The following is a 27,950-nucleotide window of genomic DNA, read 5'->3' as shown; positions in this document are numbered from 1 at the left end:
AGAAGAAGCTCTTCACAAATGTAAGGGATTATTTTTGTTAAGAGATTCTAGGAGTTGCTGTTGTGGCTCAGCAGTTAACAAACCTGACTAGTATCCATGAGGACTCACATTCAATCCTTCACCTCACTCAGTGGGTTAAGTAGCTGGTGTTGCTGTGAGCTGTGGGGTAGGTTGCAGATGCAGGTTGGATCTGGTGTTGCTGTGGCTGTGGCGTAGGTCAGCAACTGCAGCTCCGATTTGACCCCTAGCCTGGGGAACTTCCAAATGCCATGGGTTCAGCCCTAAACACACACACACAGAGACACACAGACACACACACACACATTCTAAAGCCATTTGTCATCTGTTTTAAGGTCAGAATAATAGTGTCTTTGTCTATAATTCCCATCTAGATACACAGAGAAAGAGTTCAGCCTTCAACATTCAAATTTAATTGGGATTTATTTTCATGCCCTCTCTGATTTTGTCTCCATCTACAAAGGAGAAAAATTCCAGACATTTCTGCCTTTGAGCTCCAAAATCACCAATGGGAAAGCTAGAAATACCAATGGTAATTTAAGTGAAGCTAATTTTCATGTGATTTCCCTGCAGACCTTTGTACTTGTAACTTCAAAATAGAATAGAAAACAGACAACCTCTTTACTAAGCAATATTCTGGAGTAAACCAAAATGATTGAAGGGCTGTCCAAAGAATAATTGGTTATGATTATTTAGCTTGTTCTGCTTTTAAAAATTGACACTTCTTTGCCATTGAAAGCACATAAAGCAATGCATCTTTTAAAATCATTTTATTCTTTTGCCCTTTGACGTATGACATATTTCCGTGCTCCCCAAAATGAATTTCCCATAGTAGACATTGCCCTTCTGGTCTAGACAAAATGTCACAAGCAAGCAGCTAAAATCCTATCAGCTGCTCTAAATATGGACAAGTGCATCTTCTAGAAAATCAGAGCTGTCAGAACGATGGTACAATGACCAGGGGTAATTTTGTTAGGGAGGAACATACAGTGTTTTGAGAAGCTACTGTTGTTTGTTTGTGGTCTCTATGTAAAGATACAAATAAAAACTTATTAAATATCCTTTATATAAGTGATTTATTGAGAATCTATTTGATTTTTTCACTGAACTATGGCTTTTAGGGGTTATGTTAAGATTCACTTTTTAAAATCTCCTTCCTTCCTTCCTTCCTTCCTTCTTTCTTTCTAGGACCACACCCACGGCATATGGAGGTTCCCAGGCTAGGGGTCTAATTGTAGCTATAATCGTAGCTACAGCTTCTGGCCTATGCCACAGCCACAGCAACTCAGGATTCAAGCCACGTCTGCAACCTACACCACAGCTCATGGCAATGCCAGATCCTTAACCCACTGAGTGAGGCCACGGATCGAACCTGCAACCACATGGTTACCAGTCAGATTGGTTTCCACTGCGTCACAATGGGAACTCCTAAGATACAATTTAAAACAGATTATTTTAGATTAGTCAAAGAGGTTACATGATACTCGGATGGCTGGCTAGACCAAAATTTGCAGTAGGGGACTAAATATTTGAGAAATGTAAAAGCTTAGTTTCAAAAAGAGGCTTATGCAAAGAAGTTCAGATACTAACTCACAGACTTTGAAAAACTTATGGTTTCCAAAGGAAACAGTTTGGCGGATGGGGGGATATGCTGGGGGTGTGGGATGGAAATACTATAAAATTGGATTGTGATGATCATTATACAACTACAAGTGTAATAAATTCATTGAGTAATTAAAAAAGAGAAAAAAAGAGGCTTATGAAGACTAAATGGTCTGAGTTCTAGAGTATATTCTGCAAACAAGAAACTTAAAGCACTGTTGGATACAAATGACCCCCCAAATGTCAGATTTCTAGTTAAGTAATGAGTTTTGTCAGTGCTCTAAAATCTCTCAATAAAAGGTTCACTAGAAGTTGTGAATAGATTGTCCAATTTCTACAAAACACTCAAAATACTGATGGTACTACTCAGCTCTAGTTAAGAAATGTTAAAAGTTAGTAATAAATGAATAGTTTAGGAGCATTAATTGCCCTCAACAGTATTAGTTTATGAGAAAACTGTCTAAGTTTTCCAAAGTGGGAGGTTCTTTGTGGCTCAGTGGGTTAAGTACCTGGCTAGTATCCCTAAGTATGTGGGTTTGATCCCTGGCCTTGCTCAATGGGTTAAGGATCTGGCATTGCCACAAGCTGCAGTGTAGGTCACAGATCCAGCTTGGATTCCGTGTTGCTGTGGCTGTGGTGACCCCTAGCCTGGGAACTTCCATATGCTGTGGGTGTGGCCCTAAAAAGGAAAAAAAAAAAAAAAAAGGAAAGAAAGAAGGAAGGAAAGGGGGAGGGGGGAGGGAAGGAAGGAAGGAAAAAAGGAAGGAAGAAGAAAAAAGGTTTCCAAAGCGACTGATAATAGACATTTTGTGTACATTCCCCTTTGGGAGACATGCATGTGTTTGAATGGTCATATCACATATTCTGGGGAGGAACACAGCACTTAAAATCAGATAAGGAAGTCATGTAGTAGAAGAAGGCCTGATGGGGACAATGGCCACAATCCAGTTCCCGTTTTGCCTCCTTGCTCAGTTTGTCCCTGTTGCCTGGGTGTATATAGCCATACTGTCTGGTAATGCAGATACCAGCTCCAAGCCTTAAGTCTTTCTGATTTATTCCATCCATTGTGGAGTGGAAGGCACTTGAATGCTTGGGCTTTACTGAATAATGTGGCAATTAACTATTCACTTTCACACATTTGCAGCTCCTCCAGAAATTTTAACAACATTATTGGGTTTTCCCCTCAAAACAGTACGTCTTTAATTTAGTTATAAAATAATTTGGTGGCTTGGAAATTTACTCTGTTTCTTTGACACTTCTGCAGCACAAAAGCATGGCAATCAAAGCACACTATTTATAAATACACTTTTTAAATATTTGCATTAAGCATTTAGCAGTGAGTAATGTTGATATGACATATCTCCTCTTTTGGTAAATCTTTGTTGTTGACGTTGTATTGATTGTGTAATACTTAATGTAAACAATTATTAGAAATGTTTTCAACAAGTGTTTGGAAGAATTATGTTTACATAATTCTTTATATTTATGTGAACACGTCATTGCAGAATTGCTTCATGGAAGGGAAGCCTAGAAGATGGAAGGGTTTTGCACAGTGGAAGGGTTTTGCACAGTCAGGACTGTGTTGGTCCAGAAGCATTTTCTTGTCTTAAAGGTTGATTGTCATTAAATGAACCTCTACTGCATACATAAAGCTGGCTGTAAATCTAGCAACTGGATGAAAGGAACTTATCTTCAATTTAACCTTTCCTAAGCAATGACTTCTAAGCAATGGAGAAAAAAGGTGAAGATCTGGGCAAATAAATGAACAAGAAAAACATAAAGGAAAGGAGGAGTTCTCTTGTGCAGCAGTTGGTTAAGGCTCCAGTGTTGTCACTGTAGTGGCTTGGGTCACTGCTGTGGCATGAGTTCAGTCTGTAGCCCAGGAACTTCTACATGCCTTCGACACAGCCAAAAAAAAAAAAAAAAAAAAAAAAAAGACATAATGAAAGGTGATCTGAAGAAAATAAAATAGGATTATATTTCTGAGCTTTGCCTTCACACAATAAATTTGTTTTGTGAGACTGAGGTCCAGCTTTTGCTAGACCTGTGCCCACAAGTGCATGAACTACCAGTGGGAGCAAGGTGGTATCTGGGCTCTGATGTGACCAGCAAGTCTTCTCAATGGGGCAGTTAAATGAGAATATAGCTCTGTTTCTTTATACCTGCTGAAGAAATGAAACCCTTCATTACATGAATACATCCCAACTACTAAGTGGGCACTCTTCTATATAAAAGGGTATACAACATACAGAGAAAGATGGACAGCAGTACAAATGTCCGAGTGTCATTAAGGGCCTTTCTGTTTGTCTTCACATGATTTTTTTTCTTTTTTTTAAAAAGAGTTTTATTTTTTCCGTTATAGCTGGTTTACTGTGTTCTGTCAATTTTCTATTGTACAGCAAGGTGACCCAGTCATACATTCTTTTTCTCACATTATCCTCCTTCATGCTCCATCATAAGTGACTAGATATAGTTCCCAGTGCTATACAGCAGGATCTCATTGCTTATCCATTCCAAAGGCAATAGTTTGCATCTATTAACTCCAGATTCCCAGTCCATCCCATTCCCTCCCCCTCCTCCTCCCCCTTGGCAACCACAAGTCTGTTCTCCAAGTCCATGATTTTCTTTTCTGTGGAAAAGTTCATTTGTGCCATATGTTAGATTCCAGACATAAGTGATACATGTGGTATTTGTCTTTCTCTTTCTGAATTACTTCACTTAGTGTGAAAGTCTCTAGTTCCATCCATGTTGCTGCGAATGGCATTATTTTGTTCTTTTTTATAGCTGAGTAGTACTCCATTGTGTATATACACCACATCTTCCTAATCCAGTCATCTGTCAATGGACATTTAGGTTGTTTCCATGTCTCAGCTATTGTGAATAGTGCTGCAGTGAACATATGGATACATGTGTCTTTTTCAAGGAAAGTTTTGTCTGGATATATGCCCAAGAGTGAGATTGGTGGGTCATATGGTAGTTCTATGTATAGTTTTCTAAGGTACCTCCATACTGTTTTCCATAGTGGTTGTACCAATTTACAGTCCCACCAACAGTGCAGGAGGGTTCCTTTTTCTCCACACTCTCCAGCATTTGTTACGTGTGGACTTGTTAATGATGGCCATTCTGATTGGTGTGAGGTGGTACCTCATAGTAGTTTTGATATGCATTTCTCTAATAATCAGTGATATTGAGCATTTTTTTCATGTACTTGTTGGCCATCTGTATGTATTCTTTGGAGAAATGTCTATACAATTCTCTTGCCCATTTTTCAGTTGGGTTGTTGGGTTTTTTTTGCTGTTGAGTTGTATAAGTTGTTTGTATATTTTAGAAATTAAGCCCTTATCAGTTAAATTGTTTGAAACTATTTTCTTCCATTCCCTAGGTTTTCTTCTTCTTCTTCTTCTTTATTATGGTTTCCTTTGCTCTGCAAAAGTTTGTCAGTTTGATTAGGTCCGCCCCATGGGTTTATTATTGCTTTTATTTCTGTTGCTTTAGGAGACTGACCTAAGAAAACATTTGTACGGTTGATGTCAGAGAATGTTTTGCCTATGTTCTCTTCTAGGAGTTTGATGGTGCCTTGTCTTACATTTAAGTCTTTAAGCCATTTCGAGTTTATTTTTGTGCATAGTGTGAGGGTGTATTCCAGTTTCATTGATTTGCATCCAGCTGTCCAGTTTTCCCAGTACCACCTGCTAAAAAGACTGTCTTTTTCCCATTTTATATTCTTGCCTCTTTTGTTGAAGATTAATTGACTGTAAGTGTCTGGGTTTGTCTTTACATGATTAAAAACCGTTTCATCATCTCTCTTTGATCTCCTCTTGGGTGCATCCTAAGTGAACCTCTTCTTGGAGCCAGAATCCCTTTAGTCTGTGTTTAAAGCCTCTGGCTCTGATATTCGTGGGTCTTACAGCTTGATTTTTAAAAGTTTAGGGGTTCATTAATAATATATATGTATTTCTCACAAAGAAGGGCTTTACTATTAGTTTTTTTCATTTTTAAAGTTTTATTGAAGTACAGTTGATTTAAAATGTTATGATCATTTCTACTGTACAACAAAGTGATTCATTTATACATTTACATATTCCTTTTAGTTTGAGCAGTTTCTCCATTGCTTTTAGTATTAATTATTGCTAAAGAAAAACCCATTATAGGAGTTCCCGTCAGGGTGCAGTGGAAACAAATCCGACTAGGAACCATGAGGTTGCAGGCTTGATCCCTGGCCTCACTCAGTGGGTTAAGGATACAGTGTTGCCGTGAGCTGTGGTGTGTCACAGACATGGCTCAGATCTGGTGTTGTCGTAGCTGTGGTGCAGGCTGGCAGCTGTAGCTCTGATTAGCCCCCTAGCCTGGGAACCTCCATATGCTAAGGGTGTATCCCTAAAAAGCCAAAAACAAAACAAAACAAAACAAAAACCATTGTCAATCTGATTTGTGTTTTACTATAGGCACCAAATTCCTATTCTTATGTAGTAGCTATTTTTATATTGATCTCCTTTCCTTTGTTTGTAAAATGTCACCCTGATAAATCTATTAAGTGGCCTTCCCTTTCTCCATAAACCCATGGAAGGTTCCAGAGAGCCAGTGTCCTTTTTTTCTCTTTGTCTCTTTGCTTGTAGAAGGGACTGACTTCAGTGACTGGAAGACAGTGTAAGGGTCATTGTGTTTATATCATATTGCATACCCACATGTGTGTTTTCAGGATGAGTCTTAGAATTGATCTCTGATTACATTTAATTCTTTCTTGTTAAGGGAGAAATATTCTCCTGCCCTTTAGATATTTTGCCACATGGTTAACTCTCCACTTTCTCAGCTGGTGTCTTGGGCAGGCAGCCTGGAATGGCAGAGGGTGCTCTGTATAGCCCTAGACTTGGATTTAAATCCCTGTCAGCTCTTAGAGACTGTGTGACTTTTGGCTAGTCACTCAACTTCTCTGGACCTCAGTTTTCTCCCCTGTAAAATTTAGGGAAACCTACTTTATCCCTCACAGCTTGGAATGCTTATAACATGCTATATTTAGTCCTTAGAAGGCAGTAACTAAGAGCCACCTGCCATAGCGTTAGGAAATCCAGGTGGCAAGTCCCCTCAGAGGTCACCCCGGGGATGTCCCTCAAGGGAAGGAATCCTATCTAGCTTGGTGTGGTCTCTGACAGACCAAGATCTTCTATATGGCAGAGGAGAGTGGGCTGGGCAAGGTCCCTGATTCGCAGAGTAAACATGGGCAGTGGGCTGGTGCCTTGAGCTGGAGGTAGTGCTTGTTTTCAGGCGGATGTCCCCACCTCCGGGATCATAGTCACTGAGGGTGGCCCCACCCTGTAATTCGAAGCCCTTTCCATTTCTTCGTCCTGCCTCTTCACAGGGTGCTGAACCAGCACATGTTGAAGAGGGTGACAGGATGATGTGGAGATGGTGCCCCTGAGAAGGGGAAGTAACTCAGAAATTTGGAGATTTTCTGGTCAAAGGTGGGAGCTCTTGTGCTACTGTCACTACTCTTGGCTGTTAGGCCAGAGTCCTGGGAGTGGGTGGGGGTGAGGCAGGTCTTTTGTTCTACTGCAACTACAGGTGCTGCACCGGTTCTTTGAGGTTTGGGGCTCCGTGGCTCAGGGTCACATACTCTGGAGGGGCCTTCACACCTGCCAGCTCTGACCATCAAGGCTCAGCCCTGCTCTAAGGGTCCCTGCTTGGCTGTGGACCCAAGATGGCTAGATCTGACTGTCTTAGCCTCAGATCCGTCTGTCTCATTATTTATTTATTTATTTAGTCTTTTGTCTTTTTAGGGCTGCAGCCATGGCACATGGAGGTTCCCAGGCTAAGGGTCCAATCGGAGCTGTTGCCACCGGCCAACTCCAGAGCCACAGCAACGCCAGATCCAAGCCGCGTCTGCGACCTACACCACAGCTTTTGGCAACACAGGATCCTTAACCCACTGAGCGAGGCCAGGGATCTAACCTGCAACCTCATGGTTCCTAGTTGGATTCGTTTCTGCTGCGCCACGATGGGAATGCCATCTCTTATTATTATCATTGCTGTCTATGAGGATACAGGTCCTATGTCCCAGTAGATCGACTTTTGTCATCTTGTACCAGGTCATTCCAAATATCCAAATTCTTCTCTCTACTCTAAGGAACGGTGCCTTGTGAATAGTCAGAAAGGCTCATGATGTTTTCTCTCATCCTCTACTGGCACGTGATGTGGTTTGTGATGCGATGCTCATTGTCAGAGTTTTCCAGGTGATGTCTGTATCCTCAGTTATCGGAAAACTCCAAATGATACCCCTTGAGTTCTTAGAATAGATGTCCATGGGCCCAAGACCATTCCAGATATACAGCTAATGAAGGATTCTCACTATTTCCTATAGTTGTACAATCAAATACTCTACCATGATCCTATATTTTTGAACTGGAAATACTTTAATTTTAGCTCATAAAAATTTTTCTACTGGTGGCCTATTTTGATAACTTTTTTTTTTTTTTTTTTTTTGCCATGCCAGTGGCATGTGAAAGTTCCTGGTCCAGGGATCAAACCTATGCCACAGGAGTGACAATACTGATCCTTAACTCACTGAGCCACCAGGAGCTCCTCCATGAGAATTTTTTTTGGGATATACCCGTGGCCTGTTGAAGTTCCAGGGCCAGGGATCAAACCCACACCCCAGCTGCAACCCAAGCCACAGTGGTGACAATGATGGATCCTTAGCCTGCTGAGCCACCAAGGATCACCAAGAATTTTTTTTAAGCAGATTTTTTTTCTTCAAAGGGACTCTAAGAAACCCAAGTCAATCATTTATGACATTTCTCTGAATTATTTGTACCAGATCAGATGAGAAATAGTGCCTTTAAGGAAACTCCTTATTTGATCACGGCTTGACATTTCTGTCACCTTAAACTACATTACCTTTTCCTGAGAATGAGAGACTTTTTGTTTCTTACATGAAATGAAGTTCCATTTAAAATTCACATGTGTTGAGGCCCTGCTAGGGGCTAGCTGCTCTTCCGGGCAGCGGGGTTCAGGATGCTTGAAGATGAGAACACCTCGTCTCTTCCTTCACGCAGCTCACAGCTGGTGAAGGTCATGGGTCTTCAACAAACACTTGGCATGTTTTAGTGGACGTATAATACACATACATAGCTTTTCATGTGAATCAAATGACATTGGTGGAGTTCCCGTTGTGGCTCAGTGGTAATGAATCAGACTAGTATCTGAGGAACTGGGTTTGATCCCTGGTCCTACTCAGTGGTTAAGGATCCAGCGTTGCTGTGAGCTGTGGTGTAGGCCAGCAGCTGCCGCTCTGATTCAACCCCTAGCCTGGGAACTTCCATGTGCCTGGGGTGTGGCTCTAAAAAGATAAAGTGACATTCGTACGTTCATGGCAAGTGCTTGCTATTTTATAGGTAAATTACAGTTCAAGCATATAGACTTGATCTTATGCAAATTATGATCATATCTCATCGGAATTGATAAAGTTTCTAACCTTTGATCTCTGACTACATTACAAAAGTAACATGATGGCTTTTGTACCTGGGTCTTAAACTAGTTTTGTAACTATTTGGCTGGCATAGGAGGAGCGTCTTGCTAAACACACAGATGGCTTCACTGTTTGTTGATTGAAATTATATTTTAAGATAACGTGCATTTAGATCTCTAGAGTTTGGCATATTTGCTTAAAAGAGTAACTCATTTTGTAGATGAGTCTTATATGTGGCAAATTGGCTCAGAAAGCAAAAGGAACAGCTAAAGATGAACGTTAATGTACAGTTGCTTTTTCATTTTTTTTTCCTATTTCCCATATGTCACTTTTGATCTTCTCCTAGGGGAGCTGTACTATTTATAATGCAGTATGGAGATTACTGAGCATTTCTACTTTCAGAATTACATTTTCCAGAGAATTCAGGAATCAAAACTCATTAGGAAAAAAGAGATCATACCTTTATAATTTTTTACATGGTGTGATCAAAGCCTTTGTCATTTGCACCTTCACATCCATTGCAAATAACCTTTCCTTCTGTCTCCAGGATGTAAAGAGAGAGACCTTTGGGAATGTCCATCCAATAAACAATGTTTGAAGCACACAGTCATCTGTGATGGGTTCCCAGACTGTCCTGATAACATGGATGAAAAAAATTGCTGTAAGTGCCTGTGTGAAATTGTCAGCCTGACAGTTTGAACACGAATTACCTCTTAATTAATTTGCTTTTTAAGGCCGCACCGGCATATGGAAGTTCCCAGGCTAGGGGTTGAATCAGAACTGCAGTTGCCAGCCTGCACCACAGCCACAGCAACTCAGGATCCGAGCCGCGTCTGTGACTTACACCACAGCTTACGGCAATGCAAGATCCGTAACCCACTGAGCGAGGCCAGGGATTGAACCTGCATCCTCATGGATCCTATTTGGGTTTGTTAACCACTGTGCCACAATGGGAACTCCCACCTCTCATTTTAAATGTAAGCCAGAAATTTGAAACTATCTATCAAAAGCTTTTTGTATGTTCAGACCTTTTGAGTAAAACTCCACTTGTAAAAATAAATGCCAAGAAGACAACCAAACATGTAAAATATATGCATAATTATATTAGCCTAGCATTATTTATAACATGGAAAAATTAAAATGCCCCAAATATCCAAGAATAGGAAACATTAAAAAAAACATAAAATGAAATAATGTGCAAGCATTAAAAATCAAATTAGAAGAATAATTTCTCCTGGGTTCCTTATGTAACATTAGGTGGCTAAAACAAAATATAAAGAATTATGTATGCTGTTTTTTTGTGTGCTGAGTTTTGAAAGAACATATACCTACATACAGAAAAGGATCAAAAGAGCATAAAGTTTATAGTTATAATCCTGTGTGGTTGAATTATTTTCTGTGTTTGTTTACCTTTTCTATACATTCCAAATGAATAGTCAGTAGTTTTAAAATCAGGGGGAAGAAAAACCCTCCTAAGATGCATCAGTGACTGGTAACAGAAAGCTTAACTCAAACCGGCTTAAACAATGAAGACATCTATTATCTTTTGTGATCCTGTATATGGAGTATGTCTTATCATATCACAAGTCAAGTGTATGGTAGATTATTGAGGCTGGATTCAGGAGTTCACCACCTCTTCTGTGAACCTTTGAGTTCACTTGACCTCTGGCTGACTCTTACCAGGGTCCAAAGATGGATCCTGCCAAGAGCACCTGGGGCACCTCGCTTCCCTGGTTGTACCTACCGGGAAGGAACGAGAATCTTGTCCTCAGCTCTGTAGCATCATTTAAGGATTCACTCCGATTGGCTAACTTTGATCCAGGTCCCAGCTAGCAGTCAGCTGTCTGTGTGTGGATTCCAAAAGATGCCACCTAAAGAGCGGAATTGCAAAAAGAAGTACCCTTAGGGAGAACCAATTAGAAAAAGATGCTGTTTCCTCCAGGCAGCCCCTGTGTCAGGCTAGGACACGTGGCCTGGCCAGGAGGGTTTGGGCAGGAACCGTCTTATAAAAATCAACCCACAAAACCACAGACCAAGACCCTGATGTTGGTGATCACACATGTACTCCTGGGCTCATGATGTGCTCAGAAAGAAATAATTGTAGCCTGGAGTTCCCGTCGTGGTGCAGTGGTTAACGAATCCGACTAGGAACCATGAGGTTGTGGGTTCGGTCCCTGCCCTTGCTCAGTGGGTTAACGATCCGGCGTTGTGAGCTGTGGTGAGCTGTGGTGTAGGTTGCAGACGCGGCTCGGATCCTGCGTTGCTGTGGCTCTGGCGTGGGCCGGTGGCTACAGCTCTGATTGGACCCCTAGCCTGGGAACCTCCATATGCCGAGGGAGTGGCCCAAGAAATGGCAAAAAGAAAATGAAATAATAAAATAAATTAATAAATAAATCCTTAAAAAAAAAAGAAAGAAATAATTGTAGCCAGAAAAATGCCATCTCTTGCTTAAATGAATCTTCCTCTGGATCAGCAGCTTGTGTGGGGGCCTGAATAAAATCAGGTTCCCTTAGAAGGGGAGGAAGAAAGGAAATAGATCCTAGGCAGGCAATCAAGGAGTTTTGCTATAGTTTTTTAAAACCCAAGAGAGAATGAGTATGTGACTCAGAGAGTCATTTCATAGAAGAAATTTTTAAAAATAAAATTATCCAGGAGTTCCTGTCGTGGTGCAGTGTTAACGAATCCGATGAGGAACCATGAGGTTGCAGGTTTGGTCCCTGGCCTTGCTCAGTGGGTTAAGGATCTGGTGTTGCCGTGAGCTGTGGTGTAGGTTGCAGACTCGGCTCGGATCTGGCATTGCTGTGGCTCTGGCGTTGGCTGGCAGCACAGCTCCGATTAGACCCCTAGCCTGGGAACCTCCATATGCCATGGGAACGCCCTAGAAATAAGGCAAAAAGACAAAAAAATAAAATAATAAAATAATCCATAAATGTGGACAGAGCTGGTTTTCATCCTAGAATGACTTTGCTCTTCCCATGCCCCGTGTTCTGCTCATGCCACTGCAGATTTTAGCTCTGTGTTCTCATCCTTGGTATTTTTGCTGCTCTGGGCACCACGTTTTCGAACCTGTGGTTAGAACTAGAGAATCTAGTCACTTGGAGATGGTCGATCTGCTTAAATACTTGCTTTTGGTATGGATGGACCTCTCTGAAATGAGATTTTACCAGTTCTGCTCTACCGTCTTGACACCTGTGTGGAAGCTTCAGTGACCACATCTTTTCCTCCCTCCACACTGCGGCTGGAGGACAATGATGTGCCTGTTAGTGATAATCACAGTAATTCCTAAAACTGTCCTCACTTCTTGTTTCCCTGCCAGCGTTTTGCCAAGATGATGAGTTAGAATGTGCGAACCACGAGTGTGTGTCACGTGACCGGTGGTGTGACGGTGAAGTCGACTGCGTAGACAGCTCAGATGAATGGGACTGTGGTGAGCTGCCTGTTTCTCCCATCTGCTCTGTGTCCTGACGCCTGTCAAGCCACTTAGGCTGAATGATCCTAAATGGCTTCACGGATCTTACTAACCAAGTTCATCTATTCTTCCTTACTTTGATAAAAGCTGATAGTGGTGATTCCTACATGTTATTTCCATCTCACAGAACACTTCGCCTCAAGTTACTTCTCTCTTTGAGATGTCTGTGATATATGTGAATATATTTGGGTTCAAATTTTTAGAACCACATCACTTTTCTATTTTTTTTTTTTTTTTTTTTTTTTTTTTTTTTTTTTTTTTTTTTTTTTCATATGATTATTTGAATCACTGTCCCCCTACCCACCCAGCCCCCCCCCCCCCCCCCCCCCAATCTTCCCTAGCAACCACCCACCTCCCTTCTTCCACTCCCACGAATATAATTTTTAAAAACTCACTATCACCCAGCTTGAACGGTTATCAGTGGTCGGTCATTCTTGTATCCTTGACACCTCTTGGCACAGGACACTAAAGTGGGCCTTCCATCTTCCCAGGACTCCTGCTCCAGATCCAGATGAGACTTCTGTCCGCTCCCTTAATGAACAGGACATGAAGGCCTCTCCCACCAGTATCCCAATGTTAAAGTTTCTAACCTCGAGTTTGATATCTTCTGCTGTCCTATGCTCATCACCCCTTCCATTCCCTTGGTTCTTTTAGTCTTTTTTTAAATTTAGTTGATATACAGTGTTCTGTTAATTTCTGCTCTTCAGTAGAGTCACCCATTTATACATATGTATACATTCTTTTTCTCACATTGTCCTCCATCATGTTCCATCACAAGTGATTAGATGTAGTTCCCTGTCATTCCCTTGGTTCTTATTTCAATCCTTTGTGTCACCTGGCTAAATCGCAATTATGATGTGTATTGTCATTCATTGTGCAGTGTTTCCACAAATACTCTGCGGGTTTATGAAGGGCAGAGAATGCCCTTTTGTGAAATAGGAATCAGTGCGTATGCCAAATCAGTCTTGCATTACCATCACCCTCAGATGCTTGCGTACTCATAGGCTTTCTTGAAGGGCGATGTTAAAATGAAGTTACAACTGGCCCCCTCTAATTATACAAATCATTGGATAAACTCATGGGAATGGCACCTGCCTCTGGCCATCTATCTTCTAATGCATAACATTAAGAATTGCCTTGGAGTTCCTGTCGTGGCGCAGTGGTTAATGAATCCAACTAGGAACCATGAGGTCCAGGTGTGATCCCTGGCCTTGCTCAGTGGGTTAAGATCTGGCGTTGCCGTGAGCTGTGGTGTAGGTTGAAGATGCAGCTTGGATCCCGCATTGCTGTGGCTGTGGCTGTGGCCGTGGTTGTGGCTGGCAGCTACAGCTCCAATTAGACCCCTAGCCTGGGAAGCTCCATATGCCGCCAAAGCAGCCCTAGAAAAGGCAAAAAGACCAAAAAAAAAAAAAAAAAAAAAAAAAGACTTGCCTCTTTCACTAGAGCCTGTAATTCTTGGAGGGCAGAGAACACATCTAATTCATTTTTCAGTCCTCCACCACATGGAGATCAGTGATTTGCACAGGGTAAAAATTCACTAAGTGGTTCTTAGCAAAAAGAAATAAAAATGAAATGTCTGCAAGTAAAGCGAAGGTATGTTTTATTTGGGTTCCTGAGAAGAAATGTTTCAAATGAGACTGTCCCTTTTTTTTTTTTTTCCTCCTCAGTGACCCTCTCTGAAAATGTGAACTCCTCTTCATTGCTGACCGCTCACAGATCTGCTGTGGAACACCACGTGTGTGCGGATGGCTGGCAGGAGACGTTGAGTCAGCTGGCCTGCAAGCAGATGGGTTTAGGGTAAGGTCAGTAGTTTGTAGCACGGATGAATTTCTCCGAGGGCTTTGTGGAGCTTGGCAATAATGTCTTCCTTATGAAGGCAGAGTGAGTGAGTGCTCTCAGACAGAGCCCTCTGAAGCATGGGAAATGAATCAGGTGAGAGGCTGGATTTAATTACAGGCACCTGCTCTGAAGAGTGTGGGTTGAAAACCTACTTTGATAAAGCCTCTAAAAGTAAATGAAGTAATTGCAGTTTAAGGACTTCTGAAATGAACCGCTTTTATTATTTATAAAAGCATTAAGGCGGTCTCCTCCAAGAAACCTGGCTGGGAAAATTGAAAATCTTGCGATTTCCCCCCCAAGAGGTTATTGAAAATTCCTTTTCAAGCAACATGTATTTTTTTTTTATTAAGTTGGGATGTAGAACTTGAAGTTGCTGGCATTTCAATTGACCCTGTGTAATGCAGGAAATGTAAATCAGGAACTAGTTCACCATTTTTGTGTCTTAGAATGAAAAGACACTGTCTTTGATACAAACATGCTGAAATCAATACTTTGAAAGTTGGATACTTGCTGGGTAGTTTTCTGTTCCAGTTCTATTGGGACAGGAAAATAATAATTGAAGCGTCTTAGTGTACATACACACACACACACACACACACACACACACTTTTTTCCTTTTCTCAATGATATTGTGAAACTTGGGGCAAATATAGAAATGATAGAAATAAAAGCTAGAGGAGTTATAAAATTCTAGAATAAAAATTGAGTAAATGTCATTTCCCAGGATTCCATTGATCAAACTTGAAATAATTTAACAATAAAGAGCCATCCAGTTATGGAATAGCAGCTAGCAACACATTTTCTTTTACCCCCCGCCCCCTTTTTTTTTTTTTTTTTTTTGCTTTTTAGGGCTGCACCAGTGGCATATGGATGTTCCCAGGCTAGGAGTGTAATTGGAGCTATGCTGCTAGCCTACACCACAGCCGCAGCAACACAGGATCTGAGCCGTATCTGTGGCCTACACCACAGCTCACAGCAACACCAAATCCTTAACCCCCTGAGTGAGGCCAGAGATCGAACCCACAACCTCATGTTTCCTAGTCGGATTCGTTTTTGCTGCATCATGATGGGAACTCCCTTTTTTATCCCATTTTGAAGAATTTTATACATACCAGCATCTTCAGCCCATATTTCCCATGTTAAGCCCTACATCTTTGGAAAATTGGGTAACAGATGATATAATAAAAGAGCTTAAAACTTTGCCAGAGTGGAAAAATTATATTTGCCAAAATCCATTAAATTATACTTCTTTTTCGCAGCTTCCTTATTGCGTCTAAATGAAAGGGGATGTGATTATGATCAGAGATTAATTAAAAGCCTGTTGAATGAACTTCACTTTCTTCTTACCAAAACACAAGGTTATTTCTTAATATGAAAACTTGGTTACATCATGATAGATAACTTCATTGAGAGTTCTGAGGGAAAGTTGGAACTATAAAGATTTTATAGCCAGAAAAATTATTTTGACAAGCTACCTTGTTCTTTTGCAAGTAGAAGGGGTCAGGTTTAAAATCTTCTACTTTGCATTTCTTTTAATTTTTTGGATATTGGATTTCATTTTTTTCATTGTGGTAAAATACACAGCATAAAACTTACCATTTGAACCATTTCCAAGTGTACAATTCAGTGGCATTTAGTATATTCATAATGTTGTACAACCATCACTGTTATCTGGCTTCTTTTACTAAACACAAGGTTTTCATGATCTGTGTATCAGTACCTTATTCCTGTTTATGGCTGAATAATATTCCATTGCATGGATACACCATATTTTAAAATCTGCTCATTCACAGATCCATTTCGGTAGTTTTTACCCTTGGCTATTACGTACATATTGGAATTTTTTTTAAATCTTTTTATTCCATTGCTCCATTTCCTTATGGAGAAAATATAGGGAAAAATATAAGGAAAATATATGGGAAAAATCATTGAAATGTCTTAAATATTTAAAATCGAGATAGATATTCAGATTTTTTTAAGATAAGTTTCTTTCACAGGAGAACTAGGAAAATCTGTGAGAGCAGGATGGTTGGAAAACTGTAATGTGTATTTGACTGAGTTAATGGGTAAGAAGTGCCTCATCTTCCAATGAAATGGGTAGGAAAGGTAGTCTTAGTTTTTTGATGTGCTTTTGATTGCATTCAAGTCTCCTCTTCAGTTGACGTGGGTGGCTCATGAATTGATATAGATCTGGAGGGTAGGAACAAAGATAGTGGGCAAGATGAGGCCAAATTCCTGCCATAGAATGGGATGCCTAGGAAGCTTCTGTACCACTGTCCCTGGAGACTGGTTGCTGTGCTGCAGATTCACAGTTCTGCCCCTGATGATTCAAATTAACCCTAAGTAACCCTGCACCATTGAGTCCTTTCCTCCTGATTCAAAGTCCCTAAAACGAAGGTCCGTTTGGCCATGGCTAGGCATTGACCTACACTCCAGCTGCCAGAGGAAGGGGAGAGAGGGAAGAACTAGCCTCTTTTAGCTTCTGGAGTGAAGTATCCACTGCATGGGCCTACCTTCATACCTCCAAACATACTCTGCAGTTGAAACTTGAAGTTCAAGAAAAAAACCCATTGAATTCTATTCAGTATCTCCCTCTCATTGTTTTTTAAGTATCTGCCTGTGGGTTCTCGTATAGGAGTAGGCATTATGTGGAGGTTGCAAAGGTGAACAGCATCATCAAAGAGCTTATAGCACGAGTTCCCGTCATGGCTTAGTGAAAACGAATCTGACTAGCATCCATGAGGATGCAGGTTTGATCCCTGGCCTTATTCAGTGGGTTAAGGATCTGGTGTTGCCATGAGCTGTCTCAGACACACCTCGGTTCTAACGTTGTTCTGGCTGTGGTGTAGGCCAGCAGCTACAGCTCTGATTTGACCCTGGCCTGAGAACCTCCATATGTCATGGGTGCAGCCCTAAAAAGCAAAAAAACAAAAACAAACAAACAAACGGAAAAACACTTATAGTGGGAAAGACATATACATGAACAATCAAGAATGTAAAGGTAGAAAAAAAATCCAGACTTTTTGTCATCTGAGACAGGTTCATTTATAGCATAGCACATGGCATTCCTATTCAAATTACATAAGAAAAGTATTCATTTCTAAAATTATCTTGATACTATAATATAAATTCATTCATTCGGCTTGTATAAATAAAAGCTCTGTACATAATGAACATACCTGAACATCAAATAGATCATTCATCTACTTGAGGAGGTATATTTTGGAGCTAAGTTGTTAAAATTGCCGATCTATACCAAAATTACATGTTTTACAGGGATTCTACTGAGATGCCTTCACGTAAGAAGCAGTTGATTAAAAACACCTGCACTTCGAGTGTTTCGGCCCCAAATTATGCTTTCCCTGTCGAACAGCAGAAATGCCAGGCTCTTGACTAAGTGCTTGTCTAAATGAGAAGATTCAGAGTTCTTTTCTGAATCTGAAAACCATTTTACCCCCATCTGTAGGTATCTCTAGAGTTCACCCCAGCTGGAAGTATGATGACTATTTGATTAGACAAGGTATAAATCAAGCCCCTAAATTCTCCTGACAGTATATGGACTTTGATACCTGCATGTCCAGTATCAAAAACATCTGGACATTTACTGAATCAACAATACAAATCAGAATTTGGACTGCCCTCTAATACTTGCCACATGCTCAGTTGAGAGACATCTGATATTTGAGGAAGCTGGACTAAGGGAAGGTGATTCTCTGTGTCTCTTGGCTTCATAAGTTTATTTCTATAAAAGGTCATCTAGAAACAGGCTCTACTGTTTTGGCAACAATCCTTTTATAGAGTTAGTTGCAATTTGATTTTATGCCCCAATCTTTTGGAGTTGGACAGTAGAAGAAACATCCTATTGTACTACCTCATAGTAATACAATATATTAGAATTTACATTGTAATTTTTTCCTAAAGAGTACTCCAGGACAAAGTTTCTAACTTCAGATTTCATTTGTCATATGAGAACTGTTTAGCCCAGGATGGTATTCTTATTGACTTTCATGAAGCTCAGAGACAGATTCAGGCTCTGTACCAGTCAGTCTAGCCCAGGTTGCTGGTCCTGTACTTATAAATCATGGAAAGAAAGCTCAAAACTTTGCAATTTTTTTTAATGTAGTTCTCTTGTGGTACAGTGGGTTAAGGATCCAGCATTGTTACTGCAGTGGCTTGGGTTGCTGCTGTGGCTTGGGTTCAGTCCTTAGCCTGGGAACATCTACATGCCATGGACACGACCAAAAAAAATTAAGATAGAATTTAGATACCATAAAATTCACTATTTAAAAGTGCACAATTCAGAGTTCCCATTGTGACTCAGTGGGTTGAGAACCTGACATAGTGTCTTTGAGGATGCAGGTTCGATCCCTGGCCTTGCTCAGTAGGTTAAGGATCCGGCATAGCTGCAAGCTTGGTGTAGGTTGTAGATGCAGCTTGGATCTGATGTTGCTATGGCTGTGGTGTTGGCTGGCAGCTGTGGCTCCAATTCCAACCCTAGCCTGGGTATTTCCATATGCCACAGGTGCAGCCCTAAAAAAAAAAAGTGTGTAATTCAGTTGCTTTTAATGTGTTCACAGAGTTGTAGATATCATCATGGTCTAATTCCAAAGCATCTTCATCACTCAAAAAACAAACCCCATGCTCATTATCAGTCACTCCCCATTTCTCTTCCCCTAACCTCTAAAAAAATCCTAATTTACTTTCTTTCTCTATGGATTTCCCTATTGTGCATATTTCACATAAATAGAATCATGCAATATGTGCTTTTATTGTCTGTCTTCTTTCACTTAGCATAGCGTTTTTAAGGTTCATCCATGTTGTACTATGCATCGGTCATTCCTGTCTGTGGCTGAGTAATATTCTGTTGTGTAGATATAACCACAAGTTGATTATCTGTTTATCAATGGTGGCCATTTTGGTCATCTCCACCTTTTGGCTCTTATAAAAAATGCTGCTATGAACATTCATGTACAAGTTTTTGTGTGAATATGTTTTCCACTCTCTTGGGTATATGCTTAAGACTAGAATTACTGGGTCAAGTGGAACTCAACATTTAATTTTTTAAGTAACTACCAAACTGTTTTCCCAAGAGCTGCACCATTTTATACTCTACCAGTATTGCATGAGAGTTACAATTTCTCCGTCTTCTCACCTATACTTGGTCCTGTTCATATTTTTAATTGTCTGCCTTCAATGTGTTAAAAAATGATACTGTTCATTTTTTTAAATCTGGGTGATCAAGAGAGTGAGTATATGTAAAGAAGAAAAGAAGACCAAGGGAGCCCTCATATTAAGATGATGGGAAAAGCAATGTAGCAAGCCAAAGGAGATGAACCAAAGAACCAAACCCATGGGGTGGAAGTATGTGATATCCTGGAAAGTGAAGATATATCAAGGAAGAGGTGTTGGTCAATTGTAGCAAAGACTGCTGAGAAGTCAAGTAAAATGAGGACTGAAAATGACTTGATTTCAACAGTGTGCATGTCATTGACATGAGCACTTTTGGCAGAGTGAGGGGGCAAAAGCCTAAGATAGGGTAGGAACAGAGAAATTAGAGGCAAGAAGTGTAGCACTTTCTTTTGCAGAATTTTGGGAAAAAGAGAAGCAAAGTAATATGGGCAGTGACTGGTGAGAGAACTAGGGCTAGGAGATCTTTGGTGCCTCCATTTCTCTAAAAGCTCTCACTAGTCCATGACTGAATTTCTGCTAGAGCCCTACCTGCTTTAGGACAAATATTATGTTCAATTGCTATATAGACTGAATGTTTATGTACCCCCTCCCCTAATTCATATGTGAAATCCTAATCCCCAGTGTGATGGTATTAAGCAGTGGGACCTTGGGGAGGTGGTTAGGACATGAGAGTGGAGCCCTCAAGAATGGGATTAGTGACTTATACAAGAGACCCCACAGAGTTCCCCCTCACCTACCATACTGTGATTTCCCAGCAAGAAGACGTCCAGCTGTGATTGAGGAGGTGGGTCTTCATCAGACACCAAATCTGCCACCTCCTCGACCTTGGATTTCTCAGGCTCTGCAACTATGGGAAATAAATCTCTGTTGTTTACAAGCCACCCAGGCTATGGCAATTTGTTATAGAGGCCTGAATGTCCTAAGGCAGAAATAAATCATTTTCTGTCAAATGTCTTCTTTCATTCCCTTTCTTTTTTTCTTTTTTTTTTTTTCTTTTTAGGACTGCACCTGAGGCATATGGAGGTTCCCAGGCTCAGGGTCGAATTGGAGCTATAGCTGCCAGCCTACACCACAGCCACAATAGCAGATCTGAGCCGTGTCTGTGACCTACACCACAGCTCACAGCAATGCCAGATCCATAACCCACTGAAAGAGGCCAGGGATCAAATCTGGGTTCTCATGGATGCTAGTAAGATTTGTTTCCACTGAGCCACAATGGGAACCCCCAAAAACGTGTAGTCTTTATAGCCTAGAGGATGGGTGCATGTTGTATGTGATTTCAGATTCTAAGTAGGAAACCACTCTTCTCAGCCTCTGTATCCATAGATGATCATTCTCTGCATTTCCTATCTCAGTTCTTCAGGGTCTCACTCAAGCCTCATGTCTTTCATGAAACCTTTCTCATTTTCTTGAGCTTTTTTGCACCTGAATCTCCTGGAGTACTTAAAAACCAATACGACATGATGTCCTTTTTCTTTCTTTCTTTCTTTTTTTTTTTTTTTTTTTTTTTTTTTTTTTTTTTTTTGTCACACCAACAGCATATGGAACTTCCCAAGCCAGGAGTTCAATCTGAGCTGCAGCTGTGACAATGCCAGATCCTTAACCCACTGTGCCGGGCTGGGGATCAAACCTGTGCCACCATGGAGTCAACGTCGGATCTTTAACCTGCTGCACCACAGCAGGAATTCATGTGGCAAGTCTTAGCGCCTGGTGATCTTATCATTGTAGGATGTTTAAGTGGGTAGCAGTGGGGAGGTGGTGAGGTGCAAATTCATCAAGCAGGGCCGTGATCCAAAGCATTTTTCACTTTTTGAAAAGTCATATAGTAATAAGTACGTACTTGGCATATTGTAAGTTTAAGTCAACCGAAGCCCATCCACAAAGTGTTATTTTCCTTCATACACAGCTTTGTAGCTTCTCTGGCAAATGTGTATCTCAGGCATGGGAAATTAATTTCTTAACACATTCCCAAGAAGCTGCAGCTTAAATGACTGCCTGGGTGAGAAGAAAATCACAAAGTCCAATATGTAAGTGAAGGATTCCCTGGAACATGTTATTCTGGGATAAGAGAGAAAAATAATTTCTCTGGAGTTCCTGTTGTGGCTTCACAGTAATGAACCTGACTAATATTCATAAGGATGCAGGTTTGATCCCTGGCCTTTCTCAGTGGGTTAAGGATCCAGCATTGCCTTGAGCTGTGGTATATAGGTCGTAGACATGGCTCAGATCCTGCATTACTGTGACTGTGGTGTAGGCCAGCACCTGCAGCTCCAATTCGACCCCTAGCCTGGGAACTTCCATATGCTGCAGGTGTGGCCCTAAAAAGATGAAAAGAAAAATAATTCTCCTAAAAAAATACTAAAGGAAGGGGAAATCTTTTTTAAGTTTTTCCATGAGACCACTAGGTATGAGGCTTTGATAAGCAAGAGCAAGGTTAAGCCCACAGTTATCCTAAGGGCATTCCCATATGATCACAAACAGCTGGCTCTGCCAAAAATGCAGATATTTGTCAGCAAACTGAATCTCAAACTGTATCAGTCAGGTTAATGAATAGTTTATGAAATTAGAAACTTCTCAGTGGTATAGAGAAATTCACCATTATTAACTGGAATAAAACTATGTGAGATCCTGGATTAATCATTTTTCTTTCATTCTCTTACATTTCATTTTGGGGTAAAAAAATGTTCATTAAAAATAGATTCACCCCAGAATTTATAAAATCAAAGATAGTTTCCATGGATTCTCCAGATTTAAGTACTATCAAAACACACCTTTCTACCAAAAATATCAGGGCTAACAATGAGTATGAAGATGCTGGAGTGGGAAGAATCAATATCTGTAAAGCCTTTGGGGGCATCACATTCTCAAGTCATCAAAATGCATTGCTATTGGAGATGAATAAGAATGGACCCTGGATAAATAAGAATATGAGTTACCATTTGAGAATCCATCAGGAATTGACCAAAAAGGCCTGCGTTGTTCTGTTAGAAGTCCTTATGTGGTACCAGCCCCATTTTGGAAGTACACCTGAGACTCCTGGTGATAACTTACCTTTCTTCATGTTGTCTTTGAAACTTAACTGCAATTTGGTTTGCTTTTTCACTCCCAAGACCAGACTGATTGTCAGTAATATTATCTAAATGCCAGACCCATTGGTCTTTTCTTCTTACTTGTACAGTCTGGAGGCAAAATCCAATTTCTTACACTAGCCTGTACAGCATCATCAGGCACCTGCCTCCATCTGATCCAGTCTCCTAGCACTTCCCACTTGTCCACCAAACTTCAGACACATTGACCTCATTACGGATGTTCAAGGGCTATAAACTTATTCTCATCTCGGGAGCTTTGGCTTCACTGTTCCGTTTGTTTGGAAGGCTGATCTCTAGACATTAACAGGATCCCCTCCATCGCATCATTCTTGTCTCAGCTTGTATATCAAGTACTTACAAAGGTCTTTCTTGACAGTCCTAATGGGAACAGCTTTCGCACTCACCAAGGCACTCTCTATTTGCTTACTAGGTCTTCTTCAAAGCTCTCACCAGGACCAGAAATTATTTTTTTTCACATCTTTGTAATTTGTTCCTCTTGCTAAAGTAATAGCTCCTCGAGGAAGGAGGGACTCCATCTGATAAAACACCAGTGTGTGGTCTCCGTTTCCATTCCGGTATATCAATCTCATTAATAATGAGTTTTAACACTTGTCCATCTGACTGTGTCATTTGTTTGAGTTCCTCCAGGGAAATATTCCTTCTGCAATGAGTAAACTGAGTTTACTGAACCCTCACTGATTAACCCACTGTGTCATTCATGAATATAAGTCAAATCTAATTTCTACTCAGTCTTTGACCTTTCCTACATCTTCCAAAAGCTAACAAAGGATCATGTAGATCTTGACTCTGAGGCATAATAATTTTTTGAACTAAAAAATTTCAAGTCAAGTCACTTGTAGCAGACATTTATTGTGTTGTTTTCTGCATTCCTTCCTTCCTTTGGGACCTGTATCCCTTCATTTTGAGGACTTGCTTCATTTCTCATTCTGTCCTTGGGATCCAAAAGGGCGCTGCCATCTTTGTACATGACCCCCAGTTCTTGGCCTCAGTGATTGGTTCATTGGTAGGTATCTCACCCAAGCTGGACTAATCACAGGAATTCTCTCCTGGGCCACAGTGATTAATTTTGTAATACTTAAAGTTCTTCAATAAGATTTGTTCTAAGTGGACCTGGGAGAGAAGGTGTCTCTCATTTTTGGTCACAAAGATGAAGAATTTTGAGTTTAGGGCTGTAGACAGCCACAGCAATGGCTGCAACCTACTTTGCACCTCATGGCAACAGGGGATCCTTAAACTACTGAGCAAGGCCAGAGATCAAGCCCATGTCCTCATTTATTAATTGGATTTGTTACCATTGAGCCACAATGGAAACTCCTTGTTGGTTTTTTAAAAAGTAAATTTTATTGGAGTATAAGTGACTGAAAATGTGTTAGGTTCAAGTGTACAGCAAAGCAAATCAGCCTGAAAAGATATGTTTGTCAAGATAGAATGCATTTTCCCTAACAGCTTGTTAACTTAATTTACAGCATCTCTATATAAAGACATATAGCACAGGGGGGCCTCTGGCTCTGGGACCCACAGATGTTTGGGATGGGTCTAGGTCAGTGTTTCTGTTTTCTCACATTGTCCACAGAAGAGGGCATTGGAATAGCCTGTTGCTTACATTTCCTCCTCTGTGTATGATTTCATGGCTGCTATGGAAGCATTTGGATCTGAAGGCATTCTCTGCACGGACTCCCTCAGGATACAGTGACTTTGATGCTGTTGACTTAAAAAAATATACACAACTTAAAAGTTGAGAGTTAAGTTTTATTTGGGGCAAAATAAGGACTGTCGCCCAGGAGGCAGCATTTCAGACAGCCCTGAAATACCACTCCAAAGAGGTGGGGGGAAGGTCAGCATATATGTTTTTAGTGAAGGGGGAGGTACGTGCAACTAAGCACACATTTTTACAGAAGGTTGCTGCTTGTCTCATGAAGGTTACGGGGGAAGACATCACCATGAAGGATTTCAGTGCTTTTCTAAAGACGAGGAGCTGCAAGAATTGGGCTCACAAAATCTTCTGAGAATATTTATCTGAAGACCTGTTCTGTCATTTTCCCGGAGCGCAGAGTGCCTCACTCCTGGTCTCCACCCTGAGCTCCTTTTGGGGGTGTCGAGGGTCAGCAGCTGCGGTGGCTCATGATTCAGTCTGTGGAGAGGCAGCTGGCAGGTGCCCATCTCTAGTTCTTAGTGCTTAGTTACTGGCAAGATGTTTTTTGCCCTTTTGCTCTTTATCCAACAGGACTTCTTTGTTTCTTGATATGATACGGAAGAAGATAAGGCAAATTCATTCCCAATTGTTCAACAAAATTTGAGCATCTATGTTCCAGAGACTTTTTTTTTTTTTTTTTTTTTTTTTGTCTTTCTGCCTTTTCTAGGGCCACTTCCTGTGGCATATGGAGGTTCCCAGGCTAGGAGTCTATCAGAGCTGTAGCCACCGGCCTACACCAGAGCCACAGCAACTCGGGATCCAAGCCGTGTCTGCAACCTACACCACAGCTCACAGCAACGCCAGATCCTTAACCCACTGAGCAAGGCCAGGGATCGAACCTGAAACCTCATGGTTCCTCATCGGATTCGTTAACCACTGTGCCACGACGAGAACTCCCGGAGACATTTTTAATACCATGATTTACATTATATATGTAGTTATACAAATTAAAAAGTATAGACACACTTACTCCTGGCAAGTATGTAAATTGGCATCAGTCTTTGAAGGGGAGAGTCCTACTATTCATCAAAAATTGAAAGTTTGCTTTGGTAATTTTATTTCCAGGAAGTTATTCTAAAGTCACCTTTGTGCATGTAGGCAAAGCTGAATGGTTAAAAGTGTTAACTGCTGCTTTTTTTGTTATAGCCCAAATTAGGAACCACCTGCCTGTGTGTAATACTGGATTGGTGAAGTAAATGTACTTCCATATAATAGCACTCTATGCAATTGCGAAAAGAGCATGGTGTGTGCCCTTAATAGAGGAGGTCTGTGTAGTGTCCAAAGTGTTAGAAGTGGTATTCTGACATCAAACCACAGGGGCTTAAATACCAGCCCTGCCATCTACTCGCTGTATAACCTTGGGCATGTTACTTATTCTCTCTTTGCCTCATTTTTTTCACCTCCAAATGGAGAATAATAATAAAGCATACTTAGGAGTTCCCATGGTGGCTCGGCAGTAATGAACCAGACTGTTATCCATAGGGGGACACAGATTTGATCCTTGGCCCCGCTCAGTGGGTTAAGGATCTGGCATTGCCAGGACCTGTGGTGTAGATCACAGATACGGCTCAGATCTGGCGTGGCTGTGGCTGTGGTGCAGGCTGGCAGCTGTAGCTCTGATTTGACTTTTGACTTTGACTTCTAGCCTGAGAACTTCCATTTGCTGCAGGTGTGCCCCCCCGCAAAGGCATACTTCACAAAGTTGTTGAGAGGATTAAATAATATAGACACACTTTAGTCTTGGAGTTCTCTTGTGGCACATTAGAGGTCTAGTGTTGTCACTGCAGTGGCTTGGGTTGATGCTGTGGCCTGGGTTTGATCCCTGGCTCAGGAAATTCCATATACCCTGGGTGCAGCCAAACAAACAAAACAAACCAAAAAAGCAAGTAAGTCTTTTAGTGCTGAATCTATGGAAAATTTATTATCATCTTCATATCATTTAGCTATCACTATGGAAAGACTTCTAAAATAAATCATTAAATGAAAATATCATCAAAACCACACACAACAATGTTTATAGACCAAAAAATAGGGGTATATACACAAGGGTGACAGAGGAAACATGGCAAGTATACTCAAATGCTTTTTACAGTGGTTGTTTTTTATACATCTTGGATGGGAAGACTACTTTTTCATTGACTAATGTTTGGGTTTCTTCTGTGTGCAAATGTTAATATTATTATTTTTAAATTTATTTATAGAAAAATTAAGATTCAAAAGCACACAGATGCTCAGAATCTTTATGATGGCAGAAGTAGAACTATATGAATTCACTGAAGTTTTTTAATGGGCCATATATAAGATGACAGTTCTAGTGCTGACAGATTTATTTTTGTGCATGAGAAGTGTAAGAATTTCCTGGAAAACTGATTTTTGTAATAATACTCCCTTCTTCTTGATGATGAATTTCTTAGATTTTCCTCTTGATGTAACGGAGAGAGTTAGGCTAAATTGCCTTTCTTGTTGGAGGCTAATGAATGAATTGGAGAAACAGAAAAGTCCCTTGAGGTTGCTAAAGGGACCTTGCGAGTTGAAAGGCTGAAGTGTCCCTGACAATGATTTTTCTCTTCAGCATCACTGCAGATCCCCTGCTGAACTGTCCTCATGCAAATCTCCATTGTCCCCTGTGACTATTTTCTTAAAGAATGATTTCATTAAATAACAAATCTGAAGCTGATCTTTCTTTGACCTTTTGCTGGTAAAATGCCTGGATTTATGAGGCCATGGGTTGTTCTGTTGCAGAAAGGAATTTTCAGGATAACAGTATCAAGAGAAACACCATGAGTGGTTTGTGTGGCCTCTGACTTGTACTTTTTTTCTGTCCCACTCTGCCTCTGCATACAGCATTTCTGGGATTGACAGAAAGCCAGACCCTCATTTTGGTTAAGGAAAATATTCATTTTACTGTCGGTTTTGTGACATCTTCAGAAATCAAACAGTTCATTCAAGTTTCTAAATAAATTAAATCTTTCACAACACCTCTTAAAGTGTGGGCAGGGTTTGTGCCATTTGTTTCAAAATCAAATGATTAGAAGCCAATCATTATTGAAGACTGTTTTGTTTTTAATCTTTGGCTCTTATCATCAAGGCTTTTCTTGAGAGGGTTTTATTCTTTTTAGAATAACAGGGTGTGAGGAGGTTTTTGTTTTATTTCCTCTTGTGTGATTGCAGTAGTTTTAAAATAATAATTAGATGAAATGATCATTTTTCTTTCAATGTCACCTTCCCTTCCTGTGTCCCCCCCCCCCCATTTTTGCCAAAACGTTGGCATTCCATGATCAAAATAGAAAGTTGCAAACTGGTAGATTTGATGCTACTGCCACTTCAGAATTTCCAGATTAGTGTGAATCCTCAGTGCTGCTTGCCGTTCTGTGAAGTTGTCTTTGAGGCATTTCTCCAATACTTCCACTAGGCAACAGTTCCACACACACATCAATCATTTTCCTCATCATCATGCACCTCCGCCACCCCCTACAACTTTCATACAAGGAGCTACCGTTCCTACTTGAAAAGTAGAGGCTATCTGATTGTGTGATTTGAATTCTCTTGGTGAATTCACTGGAATTC

General features: G+C 40.7%; 1 protein-coding gene across 7 annotated transcripts in view; it reads left to right on the top strand.

Moving 5' to 3' along the window:
- The window catches only part of CORIN (corin, serine peptidase), a 280,415-nt gene that overhangs the window by 212,124 nt on the left and 40,341 nt on the right, over window positions 1-27,950 (top strand). For all 7 annotated transcript variants that reach the window (XM_021100577.1, XM_021100574.1, XM_021100573.1 and 4 more), the window contains 3 exons: window positions 9,630-9,743; window positions 12,399-12,509; window positions 14,219-14,348. In XM_021100577.1, the coding sequence (XP_020956236.1) occupies window positions 9,630-9,743; window positions 12,399-12,509; window positions 14,219-14,348 (355 nt within the window). The remainder of the gene's footprint in view (window positions 1-9,629; window positions 9,744-12,398; window positions 12,510-14,218; window positions 14,349-27,950) is intronic.

This window comes from Sus scrofa, chromosome 8 (genome assembly GCF_000003025.6).
Source record: "Sus scrofa isolate TJ Tabasco breed Duroc chromosome 8, Sscrofa11.1, whole genome shotgun sequence".
In the NCBI taxonomy this organism is placed as follows: Eukaryota; Metazoa; Chordata; class Mammalia; order Artiodactyla; family Suidae; genus Sus; species Sus scrofa.
This window is presented reverse-complemented; position numbering and strand designations above follow the sequence as displayed.